The 16,262-nt window shown below is 62.8% G+C and overlaps 1 protein-coding gene across 2 annotated transcripts; it reads right to left on the bottom strand.

The window, feature by feature from the left end:
• POLDIP3 (DNA polymerase delta interacting protein 3) lies at nucleotides 1-16,023 on the bottom strand. 2 transcript variants are annotated; one of them, XM_037513429.2, is made up of 9 exons: nucleotides 15,909-16,022; nucleotides 9,748-10,138; nucleotides 9,057-9,143; nucleotides 8,108-8,203; nucleotides 6,314-6,493; nucleotides 5,734-5,811; nucleotides 4,926-5,055; nucleotides 2,751-2,817; nucleotides 1-2,170 (listed from the first exon to the last, which is right to left on the bottom strand). In XM_037513429.2, exons 1-9 carry the CDS (start codon nucleotides 15,965-15,967, stop codon nucleotides 1,993-1,995), a joined length of 1,266 nt encoding a protein of 421 aa, XP_037369326.1. In that variant the 5' UTR covers nucleotides 15,968-16,022; the 3' UTR covers nucleotides 1-1,992. The 2 variants fall into 2 exon arrangements, with proteins under 2 accessions (XP_037369326.1, XP_054551970.1); XM_054695995.1 differs by lacking the exon at nucleotides 9,057-9,143 and having other exon boundaries at nucleotides 15,909-16,023.
• Nucleotides 16,024-16,262: the final 239 nt, after the last annotated feature.

Genomic DNA, 16,262 nt, shown 5'->3' with positions numbered 1-16,262 from the left:
ACAGAGTCTTTAAGAAATGACAGCACGAAGGGTAGGAATAACAAACGTTTAATCAGAAATGGGTAACAGTGTCTCCTCCGTCCCTAATGCCTCTTCCTCTCCTTCTGAACAACAGAGAAACGGATGGTGACGCAGGGGCGTGGGAAGGGGAGCGGGGCCCAGGGCGGTTTCTCCTCCCTGCTTCCCAGGACGAGATCCCACGTAGAGCAGGGAGGCGAACAGATACCGCCTGGCCAGGTACCATACGGCTACCCAAAGGATAGCACCCCGACATCCAGATGGCCAGGGAACGGCCATTCATCCCTCCAATTCTAAAACCAGGACGGCTGGCACATGGCGGGAGGGGCGGGCAGAAGGGGGTGTTACCGTCCCCACTCAGAGCAGCGTGGAGGCAGTAATCCAACTGGCCCCAGGATTTGAGAAATCAGGTCCTGCTGCCTGGGTGCGCGCTCGGCCCAAGAAGGCAGAGTGTGGGAGGAATGTCTTCCGGCGGCTGAAGAGAACTAACTTTGCACCCGTTCGAGGGGGAGAGGGGAGAAAAGCAGCGTCTTGGCAGAACCAGAAAGTGGAGCAACATCAGGCACATTCTGGGACTTCCTGGTCTGGGCAATGGAGCTGGATTCAAACCATGGGCCCTCCCTGCTTGACAGACTTATCTCTGCAAACATGAGTTTCTAGGTTTTTCCTCACTGGGGTGGCCTCAAGCAGGACATGGAAGACTCTCGGTATCTCAGGTTCCCTTGTTTTCTGGGCTATGACCTTCACCACACTGGCTACTGATTCTGCAGAGTCCAGATCCCTGCTCCCCTGCTCGTGCCAGCTCCCCACAAGCCAGCAGGAGACTGACGGTGACACGAGCGATGTGACCCTGGGATTCAGGGGCTGGTCCTGGGCTCTCCAGCCTTCACCCAGCTGCCTATCCTTCTAACTCCCTACCCGCTGCCTTCTCCTCTCCCCTCCACTGCCATGGTAGGAAATACTCCCTTGGGCGTGGCAGCTGGTTGGGTCAATCACAAGAGTGGGTGGCGACTGGATCTCTCAGCCTCCCAGACTGTTGTCCCGGAAACATCCGAGGCCAGAAAGGAAGAGCTGGGAGCAAGCTAGCACCTCCCATTCAATAATCCCCGAGACACAGTGTCACAGACAGGAGGCAGACCCTTCAAATCCAACTAGCAGAGCTGCATTTATACCAAAACCAGGCTGTGCCGAGCGCCACGTGAGGTGGGACCTGGGGGTGGGCATGGGGGGAGTCCAGGCCCCTCCCGGCAGCAATACTCAGACGGCCAGAGAGCCCAGGGGGTCACTTGGCATAGCCCAGGGGAACATGAATTCCGAGCTGACTCTGGGCCACCTGAGAATGCATGGGCGCTCCAAGCCAGAGCAGGCGCACCCCTCCTGCAGGGCAGCGGCCTCCCCTGCCTGCCACGGGACCTCTCCAGGCCACACCGGGGTGGGGCAGTCGTGGTGTGAGGACAAGTGGGCTGTGACCACTCTCCACCCAAGCCGTTGCCATTGACCCGGCGGGGGAGGGGGAGGCACTGCTCTAGTGCTGCCCCGGACCCACTGGAATGGCAGGGTTTTCAATCCCTAATTTGTTTGAAAGGTTTAAAAAGGGGAGGAGACGCCTCGGCCCTAGAGAAAGCAGTAGCCTGCAAATGGTCCCTGCCCACGTTCCAGGGCACCTCCAGAGCCAGCCAGGGAACTCGGGGTACCATGTCCAGGTAAGTGATCAGTTTGGGACTGAGACTAAGGGAGAGACACTCTGAGAAACACAAGCCTACCTTGGTGGTGAGGTGGAGGGAGAAGACACACACTATGGGAAATGGCAACGCACAGAGCACAGGGCCGAACACAACACAGAAAGGCGGGTCCCCTCTGGTGAGGAAGCGCCCTACCCCTGCACCCCCCCTCGCTCAGGGTCTCCAGTCCGACGATCCATTGGTCACAGGCTAGCTTTGGGAAACAGAGCCGCCTTCCCTGCCCGTTCCCTCCTCAAAGTTTGATTTTGAACTCTGTGGGCTGTGTGGTCACAGAGGCCCCTGAGGACTTGAAAAGCGCCTTCAGGATGGTGTCAGGGTCCACTTCGGCAGGAGGGTGGGACGAGGTGGCAGAATTCACCCTGCGAGGCAGCTCACTCTCCTTTTTGACTGCAGGGCTGTCACTCAGCCGTCTGTGGAGAGCAGAGCAGAGTCAAAATCCTCGTCCGTCTTCCCTCACACAGGAAGGGGACGCACTACTGCTACGAGCAGTTGTTATGCTAAACACCAGACAGAACGGAAGGCTGTATCTGCTGCTCACTTCACCTTGTGACAAACCCATTCTCTCTTCCCTGGCTGATGAGAAACCCCACTGCAGCGCAGGGCAGCAGCCAGCACACTTCACACTGCTCAGGAAGGTCACGCCCAGCGCCGGGATACGCCTTCTAACCAGTCTTGAGAAAATCCATTTAACGGGTTTAACCCAATGTTAATAGGACATAAAACCCATTTTTCAGAACAACTTATCTCTGGAATACAGTTTAGGAAACTTGTCCAAATCTCACAATTTGATACCCAGGGTTCAAATCCTGGTATTAATGTCAAAGCCTGCTTCAGGCCTGCCCTGGCCCACCCGGCCAGTCTGCGGTCATCTCTGTCTCGTGTATAAAATCGTGTTCTGCCAGTCCAGACATTCAACGCAGCACAGGCCCCACAAGTCCTCAGTAGGCCAAAGCCCCACCTGACCCCCAGGACGCCTGCCTTTGGACTTACAGCAGGATGGGCTGGTCTGAGGTGATAACGTTCCCATTCATGTGCAGGTTGCACTTCATTGGTTGTCCTGAAAAAGAAACCAACAAGGCTCTGCAGCGACACTGACTCAGCTCCAGACGGCACAGCAGCCACCCTCACGGGGCCTAAGCACCCGACAGCGCAGCTCTGGGGATGGGTGGAGGGTTGAGGGCCCGGCTGCAGCAAAGCTGGAGACGAGGACAGCTCGCAGCACCAGCCACGAAGCCCAGGGCCAACCATGGTGCTTCCCGCAGGAGGAGACGAGGGCAGGGGGGGACGCTGGCCATGAAGCACGTCATGGGGGGGGCTGTCTACACTATACAACTACGTGGAAAGGGGACTCGAAAGCCTCTGCACAGGATTCTACTCCGCCAGTGAACAGTAACTGGTAGTGGCAGCACTGCCTCCCACAGTCCATAAGGTGCACGTAAGGTGTGATGAGAACAGTAACAGCCAAGGAAAAGATTAACGGACAAACATTCAATAAAAAACACACCACCACAAGCAGGGAGCTGCGCTACCTAGGAAGAAGGCTCCCCGCTTTCGCTGGACCTAGAAGTCAGAATCAACCGGAAACAGGTTCTGGTAAGGGACAGAGCAAGTCTCATGCTGTCAGTCCTGAGCGGCACCGAGAAAGTGACCAAATGAAAGTGGGAAGAAATGTCATTAAAGGAACTGAAACGGCCCACAACAGTCACATACTGAGTAAAGCCACATTAAACACCTATGGACGAAATCCTCCAAAAGGCAGAGACGGCCACACTGGGTCGGATTTGAAAAAGACACGCTTGCTTGGATTGGATAAAAAATAAGATCCAACGCTTTCCTCTCGCAGGGAACAAGCTTTTTAGCTTCAAAGACACAAAAAGGCTGAAAGTGAAAGGAGGGAAAAAGATGCATCCCCAGACGGCAGCCCGACGGAAGCGCGAGCGGCACACACAGCACATGAGACTCTAGAACGAGACGTCCCGGGCAGCAGCGGGGGCTGCCGCGGAAGCGAGAGGAGGGCCGGCCGCCGGGCGGAGGACGGGCTCGCGCACCTGACCCAGCGCTTCCGCTGCAGGCAGCAAGAAGGAAGAGAAGGGAACGAGGACGACGGGCACAGCTGAAGATGCCAACACCTCGCCGGGAGTCCCGGGCCCCACAGGCGGGTGGCGGCGAGAAAGAGATGCAGGGAAGGCCGTCGCCGACCAGCGGAGCCCCACAGCCCCCCGCCGACGGCAACGAAACACACGTCCTCGCCAACACACCTGCAGGAGGAAACCTGGACGTTCACGAACACGCGGAAGGTAACATCATCCTAAGGAACGAGCAGGTGAAGAAAGAAATCACCAGGGAAGTTAGGGAACGCTGAGAGAGCGAAGACACGGCAAAGCGGAACTGAGGGGACGCCGTGAGGCCAGCGCGCCGGGCGCGTAAGCAGCTGAACACAGCCAGGCCGACGAGGAATGAAAAACCACCCACGGAACGGGTGACCACGCCGCACCCCGCGTGTCAAGTGACGTCTATCAAGAGCACGCGAAGAACACTTTAAATGAAGCGCAGTTAAAAAGGACAAAGATGGCAGCCAGACACGTTTCTCCAAAGACACACAAACGGTCAAGCAGCACACGAGGGAAAGGGCGTGTCGTCGGCCCCGGGAAACGCAAGCCAGAACCACAGCCCGTGCGTGCGCACTGCTCCCCGCAACCTTCCCGTCACAGGGCCCGGCCCGGCGCAGCACTCAGCAGCCACGTGGGCGGAAGCAGGCGCACGGCTGCCCGCTGCAGGCTACCCGAGATGAGAAACATGACTCCGGCTTCTGGAGCACCCGACGTCTCTCATCAGGAGCAGGGCTTCTGCAGATGCCAACCTGGACAAGGCCCCAGGGCCTCGAGGACCCGCGTCCTGGCCACAAGCAGACCAACAACAGAAGGGGGGACTAGCCCGTGGCTCTCGCAGCTAGATCCTTGTGAGCGCCACCCAGAGGAGCGGGTTCCCTTAGACCTAAGTGCTAGGGCTGGCGAGGACCCAGGGCCGTGCGGAACAAGCGCTCAGCAAGCCGGGAGACCGCACCAGGACGTCCTCCCACCGTTCTCCGGGAAGGCTTATCCTGAAGCCTGACCAGCCAGTGAGCAAATGAGGCGCAGAAGGTGAGGGTGAGGCTCCACGACTTACCATCCAGACAACGGTTGTTGTACTTCTTATACGCAGTGATGGCGTCATCCTTCTTCACGAAGACCACCTCCGCCACCCCAGGATGCACCAGCCGGGCCCGCTTCAGGGCTCCGCACACACAGAAAAGCTCCTGTAAAGAACAAGAGCACAGTGGCTGGGGGCAGAATCTGGGCTACCTCCTCCTGCCTGCCATTCACCCCTGCAGAGGGCTCTGGGAAGACTGTACTCTTGCTCAAATACGCCAGCACCCAAGATTCCAGAAGGCTCCACTTTAGGTGGTGGACTCGGCACGTCCACAGTCTCAACGTGGGAGCAGACGAGGACTAGCTATACGGGCCATGACGACGGGCCTAGGCTGACAAGCCTTGGGAGTGCCTGTGACCTTCAGTAAGTTACCGCCAAAGTCCTCCTGCCTCATGGGTAACAGTTACGGAATTTCAGAAAGTTCTATCAGGAAAATGAAAGAGGCTACCACCCCCTGGGGCTGTTAGGAACACCAGCTCTGGCGCTCTGCACAGCACGCCCAACCATGCGGTTTGGCTGGATTGAGGGGTTCCCAGGACGTGGGATTTTTCAGTAGTAAAGCCAAGAGAATCCCCCACAAACCCGGACAGTTGATCCCCCAAAGTCAGGCAGACAGGGGTTGGGTCTCTGGGGCCTGCCGCAAGTCTATGACCCCTAGCAAGTCTTCTAACCCCTCTCAGGCCAAGGGTCTTCTTCTGAGAAGGACACGGGAGGCTACTCTATGCCGTGTGCCCAGGCGGCCGTGAGGAGCCCTGGCGTCTAGCCCCGCGGGCCCGGCACTCACAACAATGTCCTCCTCAGTGACGCGAGGGTGCAGGTTGTTCACCGTCATCTTGGTGCCTTCCAGAGGGCTGAGGACGGGCTGCCAGACAAGAGCATGACCAGGGGTCAGTGCACAGCCAGGTGCTCCCCAGCAGGCCTCCCCCCAGCAAGCGAGCAGGAAGGCCCAGAGGAGAGGCCTGTGGGGAGCCAGCCACACCTGGGCCCCTCTGGCCTTGGTGCCCATCAGGCCCCCAGCCCTGTGCTCAGCGACAGGCTACTCAACTCCCCAACATCCCCAGCCCTCTCTGCTCCTGTTCCGGGGCGCTACCCCAGCAACACACCCTCCCTTGCCCAGCAGAGTAAGCTGCTCTCTCCTCTGCTCCAGCAGCTCCTCCAGGCAGGCCTGCTGCACCCCAGACAGTGTCCACCCGCAGCGGCTCCTGTGGCCTGCAGGGTCTTTAGGGCAGGGTCTGGGTCTGCTCATTTGTTACATGGGGTTGGAAAGGCCCCGCTCCCAGAGGCACGTGAGGACCCGGCACACGGCCCTATGCCCCGGCCCAGGCTGCTCTCGACAGGGTGGTCACACCCTGCCTTTACCTTACCTCAGCAGGTGGCAGCTCTTTGGGGGGCTCCTCTTTGTTCACTAGCGTCCGGGACATGTTGGTCAAAGCTTTTGTTCGAACAGAGGAGGGGAGTGCAGGAGCAGTGTAGGCATCATTCTGAACTACTTTGGTGAGAGGGAGGGCCTTGGACGTGGAAAGCTTGGAGCTGCTCAGCCCGGCCTAAACAAAGAGGCAGACAGGAAGCTGAGACATGAGAGACCTGGAGGCCCCGCGGGACTGACAATCCCATCCTGGGGGCCGCCCAGCTCCCCACTTTCATCAGCAGTCTGGAGCCAAACAGGCTGCCAGGGACAACCCACAGGGAAGAGCAAGACAGGAGGAAAAGGGCCAGCCGCCACAGCACCGGAAGCTCTCGGCGAGAAGCTTCTGCGAAGCCCTGACAGGAGCCACAGGCTTACTCGGTATTGCAAATGTCAAAACCCTATGGTGAGGGGCAGGTCAGAGGGCCAAAAGCCTGGGGCCAAGGCCATTCCCAGATATGCTTCTATGACTGTGGGCTGGCTGGGCATCGGAATCAATCTTAAAAAAACTCAGAAGTCCCAGCTTTTGGGCCCCTGTTGCGGCCAGAGAAAGGTAACACACGGCGCTTTGGTCTTGCAGCTCCCAGACATCAGCCACAGCCGGCAGAGGTGACGTGCAGACAACAGTTCCCTCCCTCCCCCACAATCCTTAGCAGGCGATGGGTCGCCCAGAAAAACGAACCAGTAAACTCCCTGGATTAATGTGTCTGGGGAAAAGACACACAAGGCCAAAAAAGGCAGGTGGTCTTGGACAGCGCCTCCGGACTCAGGGGGAAGAGGGTGCAGTGGCCTGATGGCAGAGCACGGGCGGGGCCGACTCATCAGCTGCTCAGAATCCAGAGGAAAGGCCCTCCCCACCCGAGACCACCTGCCTCCAGCCACTGAGTCCTAGAGCCAGTGCAGAGGCTGAACCGGGGGCCAGACTGCCCAGGCTTGGATCCCAGACCCACTCCTTACAACCCTTCTGCGCCGACTCCCCTTGGGTAACGGTCCGTCGCACGGGGGGTTGGGGGGGTGAGGGGGGTGTAAACATCCATCCAGACACAGTGCGTTCTCAATCGGGGCTGGCCAGTAACCGGTCAGCCTAATTAACTACTGGAAAGGTCCGGCCCCTTTGAAACAAAATGGCCTCCTTCAGCTGCGCATGTCACTGTAAGAGCTTCAATGGCAACCAGAAAATTCATCCAAAACTGAGTCTTTGGGCCTCTGACAGCAAAACAAAGGCGCATGGCCAGGAGCCCCGGGCCCCACCAGTCACGGGGCTGAACAGCACAGGCGCCCCGAGGTTCCCAGGGGCTTTTCTTTCCTCCCCTGCACATCTCATCAGTCCGGAGCCTCCAAGCTTTCCCGGCCTGCAGGCTGCACCTGGTGGCGCCCATGGGCAAGCTTCTGTTTACCCCGCTACCGCCCCAACCTAGGAAGTCTAGACTCGAGAGCGGGGCCAGAGCTGTACATGGAGAGAAGGTAACATTTCTCTCCTGCCACAGGGGAAAAAAAGATTTCCCTGATCACTCACATTTTCCCGAAGTGTCTTAACACAGCAGCTCTGCACTTACTAGCTGTGGGGACTCTGAGCAAGGCCTGGACACCTGGGCTCAGCACTTACACACCCAGGGTCAGACTGGCTTCCGTTCTGAAACCCTTGGGACTCAAATGAAGAAAGACTTGTGGAGTAGGAGGGCCTGCTCTGCACCGCCTCACCCGGCCGCCCGGGCACGCACGCAGTGAGGGCAGGGACACACGCGTGCCGTACCACGTGGTGGAGAAAGCCGCCCGAGGTCGCAAACTTCATCTGTTTACTAGGAAGGGGAGCGACGATGTCCTCCTCCTCATCCAGGTCGTATAAGTTCTGGAAAGAAAGACAAACAAGTAAGAGCGGGGCCCACAGACGTCTGGAGCGAGGACAGCAGGGAGCACTGCCGCAGCGGGCGAGGGCGCGGGAGGAGGGCGGTGCCGCCGGGTGCCTAGGGAGACCGGAGTCAAGGCGCAGCAGCCGCCAGCTCGTCAGAGGGGCTCTCTACGTGGGCAGCGCCCGTGGGAGGCGCAACTGTGGACTTCTGCCCGCTGGGTTGGCAGGCCCGTTCCAGCTAGTCTGGCCTACAGAAACAAACCCAGAGCTAGAAAGAGCTTTATCCACCAGTATGTTTCCAGGCGAAAATTACAGGCAAATAATTTAAATAAACCAGAACATCAACCGAACAAGGTTATGTAGCTACTAAAAAACGTTTACAGGAAACGCGAATCACAGAAGGTACCTGAGCTATAAAATGGGTGATGACATAAAACTGGGCAAGAATGTGATCACAAATGCAACTGCACATTAAATAAATAATAAGAACATTTTAAAAAAAGCAAACCAACAGGAAGGAGCCCGGGCAGACGCCCAACAGGGGCTGGCTCTGCAGAGCAGGAGCACAAGGAACTCTGATTTCTTCTTAATTTTTCTCCATTTTGCAAATTTTCTGTATTTAGCATATACTACCTTTATAACAATTAATGAAGAATTGACTTTCCATTTACCCTCTGTCCCTACCTAGGTCTCCCCGCCCTCAGTTAAGAAGTTTCTTCTTAAATCTCATAAATTGCAAAGTCAAATGTATCCCGACTCCACTTCTTCAAATTGAGGGTGTTGGGCAGGCCCCAGGAACACATGCCCGTGTACACACACACACACACACACACACACACACACACACCCCTACCTGTTTGGCCTGGTGGTTATTGACAACATTGATCCTCATCCCAGCAGGGTGGGCGTGAAGTGGGGCCATGGCCTTCTGCTGTGGAACCTGAAACCCCAGGGTCACGGTCACCCCCTGGCCACATGGGTTCTCCGTGAGTGGGAGGAGCCCTGAACCTGAACTACGGCGGACACTCGCCTTTAGTTTTCGGTAAAGGCGCCGCGGAGTGTCTCCCAGCCGGAGCAGGAGCGACGGGAGATTCACCACCTGAGACCCCGCGACGCGAGAGCAGGGCGCGGCTGCCGCGGCTCACAGCTGCCGCTGGGCCGGGGGTGGCCAGGGCGCTGAGCTGGCAGCCGGTCGACCAAGGCTCCTACCCCGGTCTTCCCAGAGACAGGCTGGTCATTTCGGCACCATAACGCATGCGCCTGCGCTGGAGGTTCTGCTATCCCCCCCGGGGGACCACCCCTGCCCGCAGGACCCCCCTCTGCGAGCGCCTGCTCTCCCCAAGGCCCGTCCTGTCCCGTCTTCCCACCACCAGCGTGGCACTCGGGGGAGGCACGTAATTTCTCAGACCCTCCTCTCTCTGCCACCACGCTAGGGAACCCCGGGCCCTCCTGCACACGCACCCTCGTGGCCCCCGGGCCTGGCTCCCGCCCCCTGGCTGAGCTGCAGCTGTGCCCGGCTTTGCTCTCGCGGCAACCACACATACCTGGATGGTTTTGGTGAGCTTCAGAGCAGGGGTCACTGTCCCGACGGGGGGACCCATGAAGGAGGCAGGGGAGCTCCGCCTCAGGCTGATCTTCTCCCGGGCATCCGCCATCGGGCGGGGCTTCTGGGGCGCCGCGCTCTGCTGTTTGCGGGAGTTCAGCATCTCTCTGGCGTCCTGCACCTTCCCTTTGATCCGGAAGCGGGCATCTTTCTGCAAAAGCTTTTCCCGGGCATCCTTGACGCCCAGCTTGAGCCGGGCATCCGAGAGGCCAATCTTCTGCCGGGCGTCGAATCTCTGCTGGAAGGTGGCTGTGCGCGCGGGCTGGCTGAGGAGGCTCTGCGGGATGCCGGCCCGAGAGCGGACACCGCCGACGCCGGGCCTAGCGTTCAGCCTGCCAAGAAAGGTGGCACGTTGAGGGGACCTGCGTGAGCAGCGGCCCGGGTACGGGGCTCCCGAGGAGCTCCTGGGAAGCCAGAAGGCCGCTCCCCGTCTGAAGAAATGACTGAGTCCGCCGAGCAGCTCTGCGCCGGGCAAAGGCGGGTGGGCCTGGCCGCCCCTCTGGGGAGACCGCCGTGCTCCCGGGCCTGGGCGCTCGGAGGTGCCGTGATGGAACCCCTGAACATGGCAGTCAACTGCCACCCCCGAAGTGCCACAACCCCACACACCTTCCAAAGCTCCTCCGCAGCCAAGTTTTCAATCAGGCCTCTCTGTACCCGGCGAGGTGGGCACGATCACGCCCACTTTACAGAGCACTGGACCGGCTTGGGGTCAACCACTGACAAAGGCCGCCGAGCTGAGCCCCGCAGCCGCAAGCATCCCGTGCAGGCAGACCCCCCCTCCTGGCCGGGACCCAGAAAGCCAGCGCGGGTCTGCCGCGGAGCTGGAGGGCCTACAGGCTGCAGACAGACGAGCTGGCTAGGGAGAGCGCTCAGCCACCTCTGAAGTGTCCCTACTCGCCACCGCCCGGCAGCAAACATGCCGCTGGGCGGCGCCAGCCCATCCTCCATCCCTCTGGCCGCCAGCCGGCGTCCTCCTACGCGATCCCCACACTGACCACCTGAGCAAGCGAGGCCAGGGGTCAAGGATCAGCGCCTCTGACTGGCCTCACTCAGAGGCCGACCCGAGTCCCAGCTTTCCTGTGCTTCTGCCCCGCCCCGGCTACAGATGGGCGGTGCCCACACCCCCTCTGAGGTTTGCTATCCGCAAGGAACAGCGCACAGGACTCTGGAAAACAGTTTCTCGGAGGCGACAACTCCCGAACAACCGAGGCGGAGGGCAAGGGGGGCGGTGTGTCCAGGCTCTGGGGCAACGCGTCTACCAAAGCCCTTCCTGGGCTCCGCCAGAGGGGGAAGTGTGGCAGCTCCGTATGCCAGCGGGCCCGGCACAAGGGCCGGCGGCTGCGGCGCCTCCAGCAGCACCGAGGGCTCCCGGGACACGAGCTGCACCCACCTCCTCACCCGTCAGCCCCGCACAGGAACGGCAAAGGTTCCCGGGTCCCACCTGTCACAAGATTCCCATCGGGGTCACGAGGTGCTATCATGTCCCCCTTTTAGGCTCACATCCTCTGAGGTCAGCTGACTTCCCCTCCACCTCCAGAGAGGCCAATCCCAGAGCCAGCGCGGGAAACCAACTGGCACGGCTGCCGCCTCTGGCCGTGACCAGCCGCTGCCCCAGGTACTAAGTGGTTTCCAGGATGCCCCCTACAGGGTAGGGGGACGGATCCCACCTCGACCCGAGGCCCACCAGCTGGCACTGGTGCCAGCCTGGAAGCAGCGGCCCCTCACACACCCTTCCTGGGAGCAAGGACATGGCTACCTTGCTCTTCTGACTCAAATCGCTCTACGAATTTGGGGGAACTCACTTCTTCCCGCAGCCACACACCGGTGGCAGAGCTGAGACGGACCGGACCCCAGGTCTGCCTGAACCGGAGCCCCCCATCCTTCCCTCCTCCCGACCCGGGGAGGTGACGGCGGGAGAAGCGGCGGCTGTCCCGGGACAGAGAAGCGGGCTCCTCCCGCGCAGACTCTCGCAGAGGCGGCCCTCCGCCCGGCCTCAGCGACTCCCCAGCGACTGCCCGCCGGGGGTCCTGGCTGCCCATCACTCCTGCGGCTGGGACGGCGGCCACGCAGCCAGGGCACGGGGCTGCTAAGAGCGGGAGCCCTGAGAGGTGAGCTCCTGGTCCCCCGGCAGGGGCTTCAGGAAAGACCTCCTGAAGAGGCAGCTGGACCCGCATGGGGGGGGGGTGACGACCTCACAGTGGAGGCAGCGGCGCAGGGGTCGATGACCCCACGTCGAGGAAGGCGCGGCTGCTGACCCCAGGGCGCCGGACCCTGCCCAGCGACACGACGTCTGAGTCTGTGCAGACCTCCCAGCTCCTCCGGCTTCTGCAAACCCGACCTCCTCCCACCCCCGGGCTTTCCAAAGGCCCCGATGTCCGTGACTGCAGAGGGAAATCCTCCCGTGCGGTGCTGTGACCTCACGATACCATCAAATTGGGTAAACTGAGACCCCACGGCACAGTCGTGCTTTCAAAAAGCCAAATGACCCAACTGAGAAAGGGAGGGAGAGGGCAGTCAATTAAGCGACTGTTTTGAAGGAGGCTCCTGACGACAGAGGTCCTGTCTCTGGACGGGGAAAGGGGAGGCCAACGCGGCCTGCAGGGTCGGCCTCCGCAGCAGAGGCGGGCGGGGAGGTCAGGCCCTTGGTGCTCACATTCCTCAACCACACCCCTTCCCGAGGCGTCCACCGAGAAGCCCGGGCCGTGCCACCCCGGCAGAGCTGGTGAGAGGTCTCGTGCCCGAGGGGCCCGCGCTGGCGTCTCAGCTCCGACCGCAGGCGCGGCGCTGACTGGCCTCCCGGCGCCCTGGCCTGAGAACTGGCTACTCCCGCCCGCTGCAGACAGGACGGCGATGCCCAAACCCGGGTGGCCGCCACTACGCGGGGCACCGGTTACAGCAAAGGCCAGGCCTCCGGAGGTGGGGGAGGGGGTCCCCAGCACGTGCAGAGACAGCACACGCTCCAGGCAGCGGAGGGGACTCGGCCCCGCCACTCACTTCCGGCTGGCAAGAGAGCCCCCGCCCCCCAAGACCGAGCAGGTATGTTGATCTATTTGACCAGCACGGAGGCACGAGTGGGGGAGGGAGCGGCTCAGCTGCGGACCCAGGAGAGTGAGGGAGCGTCTGCCCTCAGCTGGTTCTCGCAACTCCTTTCATGAACAGCTTTAGGGGGCTCCAGGGCTCCGCTGGCTGCGGAGAAGACGCCATTCATCCCCGCAGGCAGCGGCCCCGCTCCTCAGGCGGCATTAGTCATCGGGAAGGTTTCAAACAAACACTCCCGCTAGGGGCAGGTCTGCAAAACACAGAGTCAATTATGTCTCCCCGCTGCCCAGGCCCCCCAACAAAGCCCACGTGATGTGGCCCCAGCCGCTGCCTGCAGCCTCCCCTCTGCTGCACGCGGGGCCCCTGACACACACCGTGTCCCTTGGCCTCAGCGAAGGCCAGGAAGGGAGGGGGTGGGCCAATCGCTCGGCGGCCCGCCGGCCACAGCTGAGAGTGAAATGCACCCCAGAGCCGCAGGTCTCCCCTCCAAGCCCGAGTGGAGCCTGGCGTGTGCAAGAGGACCAGGGGCGCCTGTCTGGGGGTGCGGAAGCCGCCCTCGGGCTCCGCGGCAGGCCAGAGGCAGCTGGCAGGGCAGGTGTTTAGTCCGGAGGATTCCGGCCCGTGAAGGGGCGCGGGTTTGTTACAGTGATTTTCGCCCATGAGGGTACTGCACGTTGAGGTGATCTTTACAGAGAGAAGCCCAGTTTAGTTCAACGACTACCGCGCACCAACGCCCGACAGGCCGCGCCAGACACACAAGTAAAGGGAGACACCATGGCCTGGCCCTCCCAGGGGTCTCCCACTGAAGGTTCACCGCGGCAATGAGCGCCTGTGCCCAGCTAGGCCACGACTCCCCCGCCCCCCTCCCCCGTGCTCCACGTCTACCTTTCCTGGGCTGTTTCCACAAGGGAACATTCACTCGCGCCCTCCCCCAGGCTCCCAGGCCCCCAAGAGCCGCCCAGCCCTCTTGCAGGCTGCCCGCCGCCTTCCCCTCAGTGCGGCCCAGGCTGGCGTGGACAACCAGCCCGCCTCTGGGGCTCAACTCTTCAACCCAAAGAGATCGGGGCACCTGGACTAGGAAACAGCGACCCCCTCACGCCTGGAAGTGCCCAGCGGCGCACGAGTGCCCAGGGCTGCGCCGCAGGAGTCAGGGCGGGTCTGAGCACCCAGGTCCCTGGAGGTGCGCCGGGTGGGGGGAAGACACGGCTCAAAGCCGCCCTCCCTCCAATTTCGCATTCATCAAGGACACTTCTGAGGGCGGACTGGGGCACAGGGACGAACAGCCTTTCCTTGACCCCGGGCGCGCTGCAGGCCAGCGGAAGGGCTGCGGCCGCCGGGAAAGAGGCCGTTTCCACCACCACAGGCGCAGCCTTGCCATTTCCACTAAGAGGATGGAAGTTTCCCGAGAGCCACAGGTGCAAGCGCTTCCTGGGGCATCCGGGCGACGTCCACGCAAGGGGAAAGTAAGCGGATTCTAGACACAGGCGACCTCGCTGCGGGAAACGCCATTTCTTCATGGAAATTCGGTCAGAGCTCCCCGCTCCCCACAGGGACCCCCGCCTAGTTTTTCCTCCCACTGGGCTGCAGGTGAAACAAGTCGAGGAGATTTAACCTGAGCCAAGTCTACAGCCCAGCCTCTTCCCACCCTCTCTGCCGGAGAGCCTCCCCGGCACCCCCTACTGCCCCGCGCGTTAACTCACCCCGACAACCTGGCGAAGTCAACGCTGACCCCGCGCCACGGCCACCGGCCACCGAGAGGAGCCAGGCTGCGGCCCGGACGCGGGGAGCGCGGGAGGAGCAGGCGCCCGGGATCCGCACCTGCCCCACTCTCAGCCCAGAGGGTCGCCCGCCTGGCTGGGGAGGGGCCGGCGCCGCGAGGAGTGGCCACGGCACGGCCGGCGCCGCCTTGAAAGCACACATCCCGCAGCACCCCGCCCTCGCCGCGACCCGCACGGCCGCGGGAACATCCGTGGAAACTACACAGACCCGACTCGTCCCCCCTCGCATTCAGTCCTCGCACGGCCGGCCTGGACCTGCCACCGGCTGCAGCGCCCGGCTCAGAGGCCGGCCGGCCGGGAGGCGCAAACCCGAGCGGGACGGCGGGGGACCAAGCCTGGTCCGGCCTCGGCCCCAGGCGTCCCCGGCCCTGCCGGCCCCCCCAGGCCGCCGCGCACACCCACCGCGAAAGCAGCACCTCCCGGGCGGGCACTGGGGGGCGGGGGGGCAGAAAGAGGGGCTCCGGGGAGACGGCCCAGCACGGCTGGTGCCCGAGGGGTCTGGAAGAGGCCAGCCGGCCAGGGGGTCTCCTTTCCAGCTCCTGGGGGGCCGGCAGGCTGGGGGTGCAGGACGCCAAGGCCTTGCCAGAGCCAGAGCGCGGGGGCCTCCCGCCGGGAGCGGCCGGCTCTTCCCCAGCGCGGAGGCCGCCGCCGGCCCCTCCCCACGCGGCGCGCCCGTCCGAAGGGCCGGGAACCTCGACGGGGGGCGCCGTCCCCACCCCGGGAGTCTCCTCCGGCGCCGGGGAGCGGCGTCCAGCGCCCGGCCTGGGCCGGCCCCGCGCGCCCGCCGGGAAGGGGGAGGCGGCGGGCCGGACGGCAGCGGGCGCGGGGCCACCGCAGACGCCGCACAAAGGGAGGCGCGCGGAGCGGGCGGCAGGCGGCCCGGGCGCGGGGTCTGGCTCCGGGCGTCGGGGCAAGTCCCGCCCCCGCTCAACTTCGGGGTCCGACCCGCGGATGGCGGCGACCAGGCCGCGCGGGGACGCGGGCGGGGCGGGCCCCGGGGGCGGGGGACCCCCGGGCCGGAGCCGGCCGCCGCCCTGCCCCTCCCCCCGGCGGCCCCGGCCCCGCCGCCCTTCCCGGCCCCGGGCCCGGCCCGCCCGGCGACGGCGCCCCAGCCCGGGCGGGCGGCCGGCCAGGCCCGCGGCGGCGGCGGGGCCAATGAGGAGCGCGGCTGGCGGGGGGCGGGGGGCGGGCGCACGGGGCCCTCCGCGTCGCGCCGGCCGCTCCCCCCCCCCGAGCGCCCCTGGGCCGCGGGCGCTGAACCCCGAGGGGAGAAGAGGCCACTCACCGCCCCTTCGCCGCGGCCCCGCGCTTCCGGATGAGCTCGTCCAGGGAGATGTCCGCCATCTTGCGCCGCCGAGCGACCGCCAGCCGCTCACACGCCCTCGGCCCTCGAGTCCGCCCCTTCGGCCGCTGCCGAGCGACGAGCTACTTCCGGCGTTAGGCCGACGAGCTCTCGCGACAACTCGAACCCGGCGAGGACCGGAAAGGGCCGGGGCGCTCCCCGTGAGCCTTCGCGAGGCCGACTGCTTATCTGCATACGGCGGGTCGCAGCCCTGTCTTTCCCCTTCTCTCCCCAGCGGACAAATGAAATAAAAAGCGACATGAAAATTGAAAGGAGGATTGAGAGCGACGTCCAAGG

This window comes from Talpa occidentalis, unplaced genomic scaffold (genome assembly GCF_014898055.3).
Source record: "Talpa occidentalis isolate TD23 unplaced genomic scaffold, MPIMG_talOcc4v2.1 talOcc4.16, whole genome shotgun sequence".
In the NCBI taxonomy this organism is placed as follows: Eukaryota; Metazoa; Chordata; class Mammalia; order Eulipotyphla; family Talpidae; genus Talpa; species Talpa occidentalis.
Note: the sequence above shows the minus strand (reverse complement) of the source record. Positions and strands in the feature narration are given on the sequence as shown.

Coding starts and splice junctions, on each gene's coding strand:
- POLDIP3 (XM_037513429.2), bottom strand. CDS start 15,967: ATGGCGGACATCTCCCTGGACGAGCTCATCCGGAAGCGCGGGGCCGCG. Junction 9,144..9,747: donor AGCTCACCAAAACCATCCAG/GTATGTGTGGTT, acceptor CTGGGGTTTCAG/GTTCCACAGCAGAAGGCCAT. Junction 8,204..9,056: donor ATAACCACCAGGCCAAACAG/GTAGGGGTGTGT, acceptor CTTTCTTTCCAG/AACTTATACGACCTGGATGA.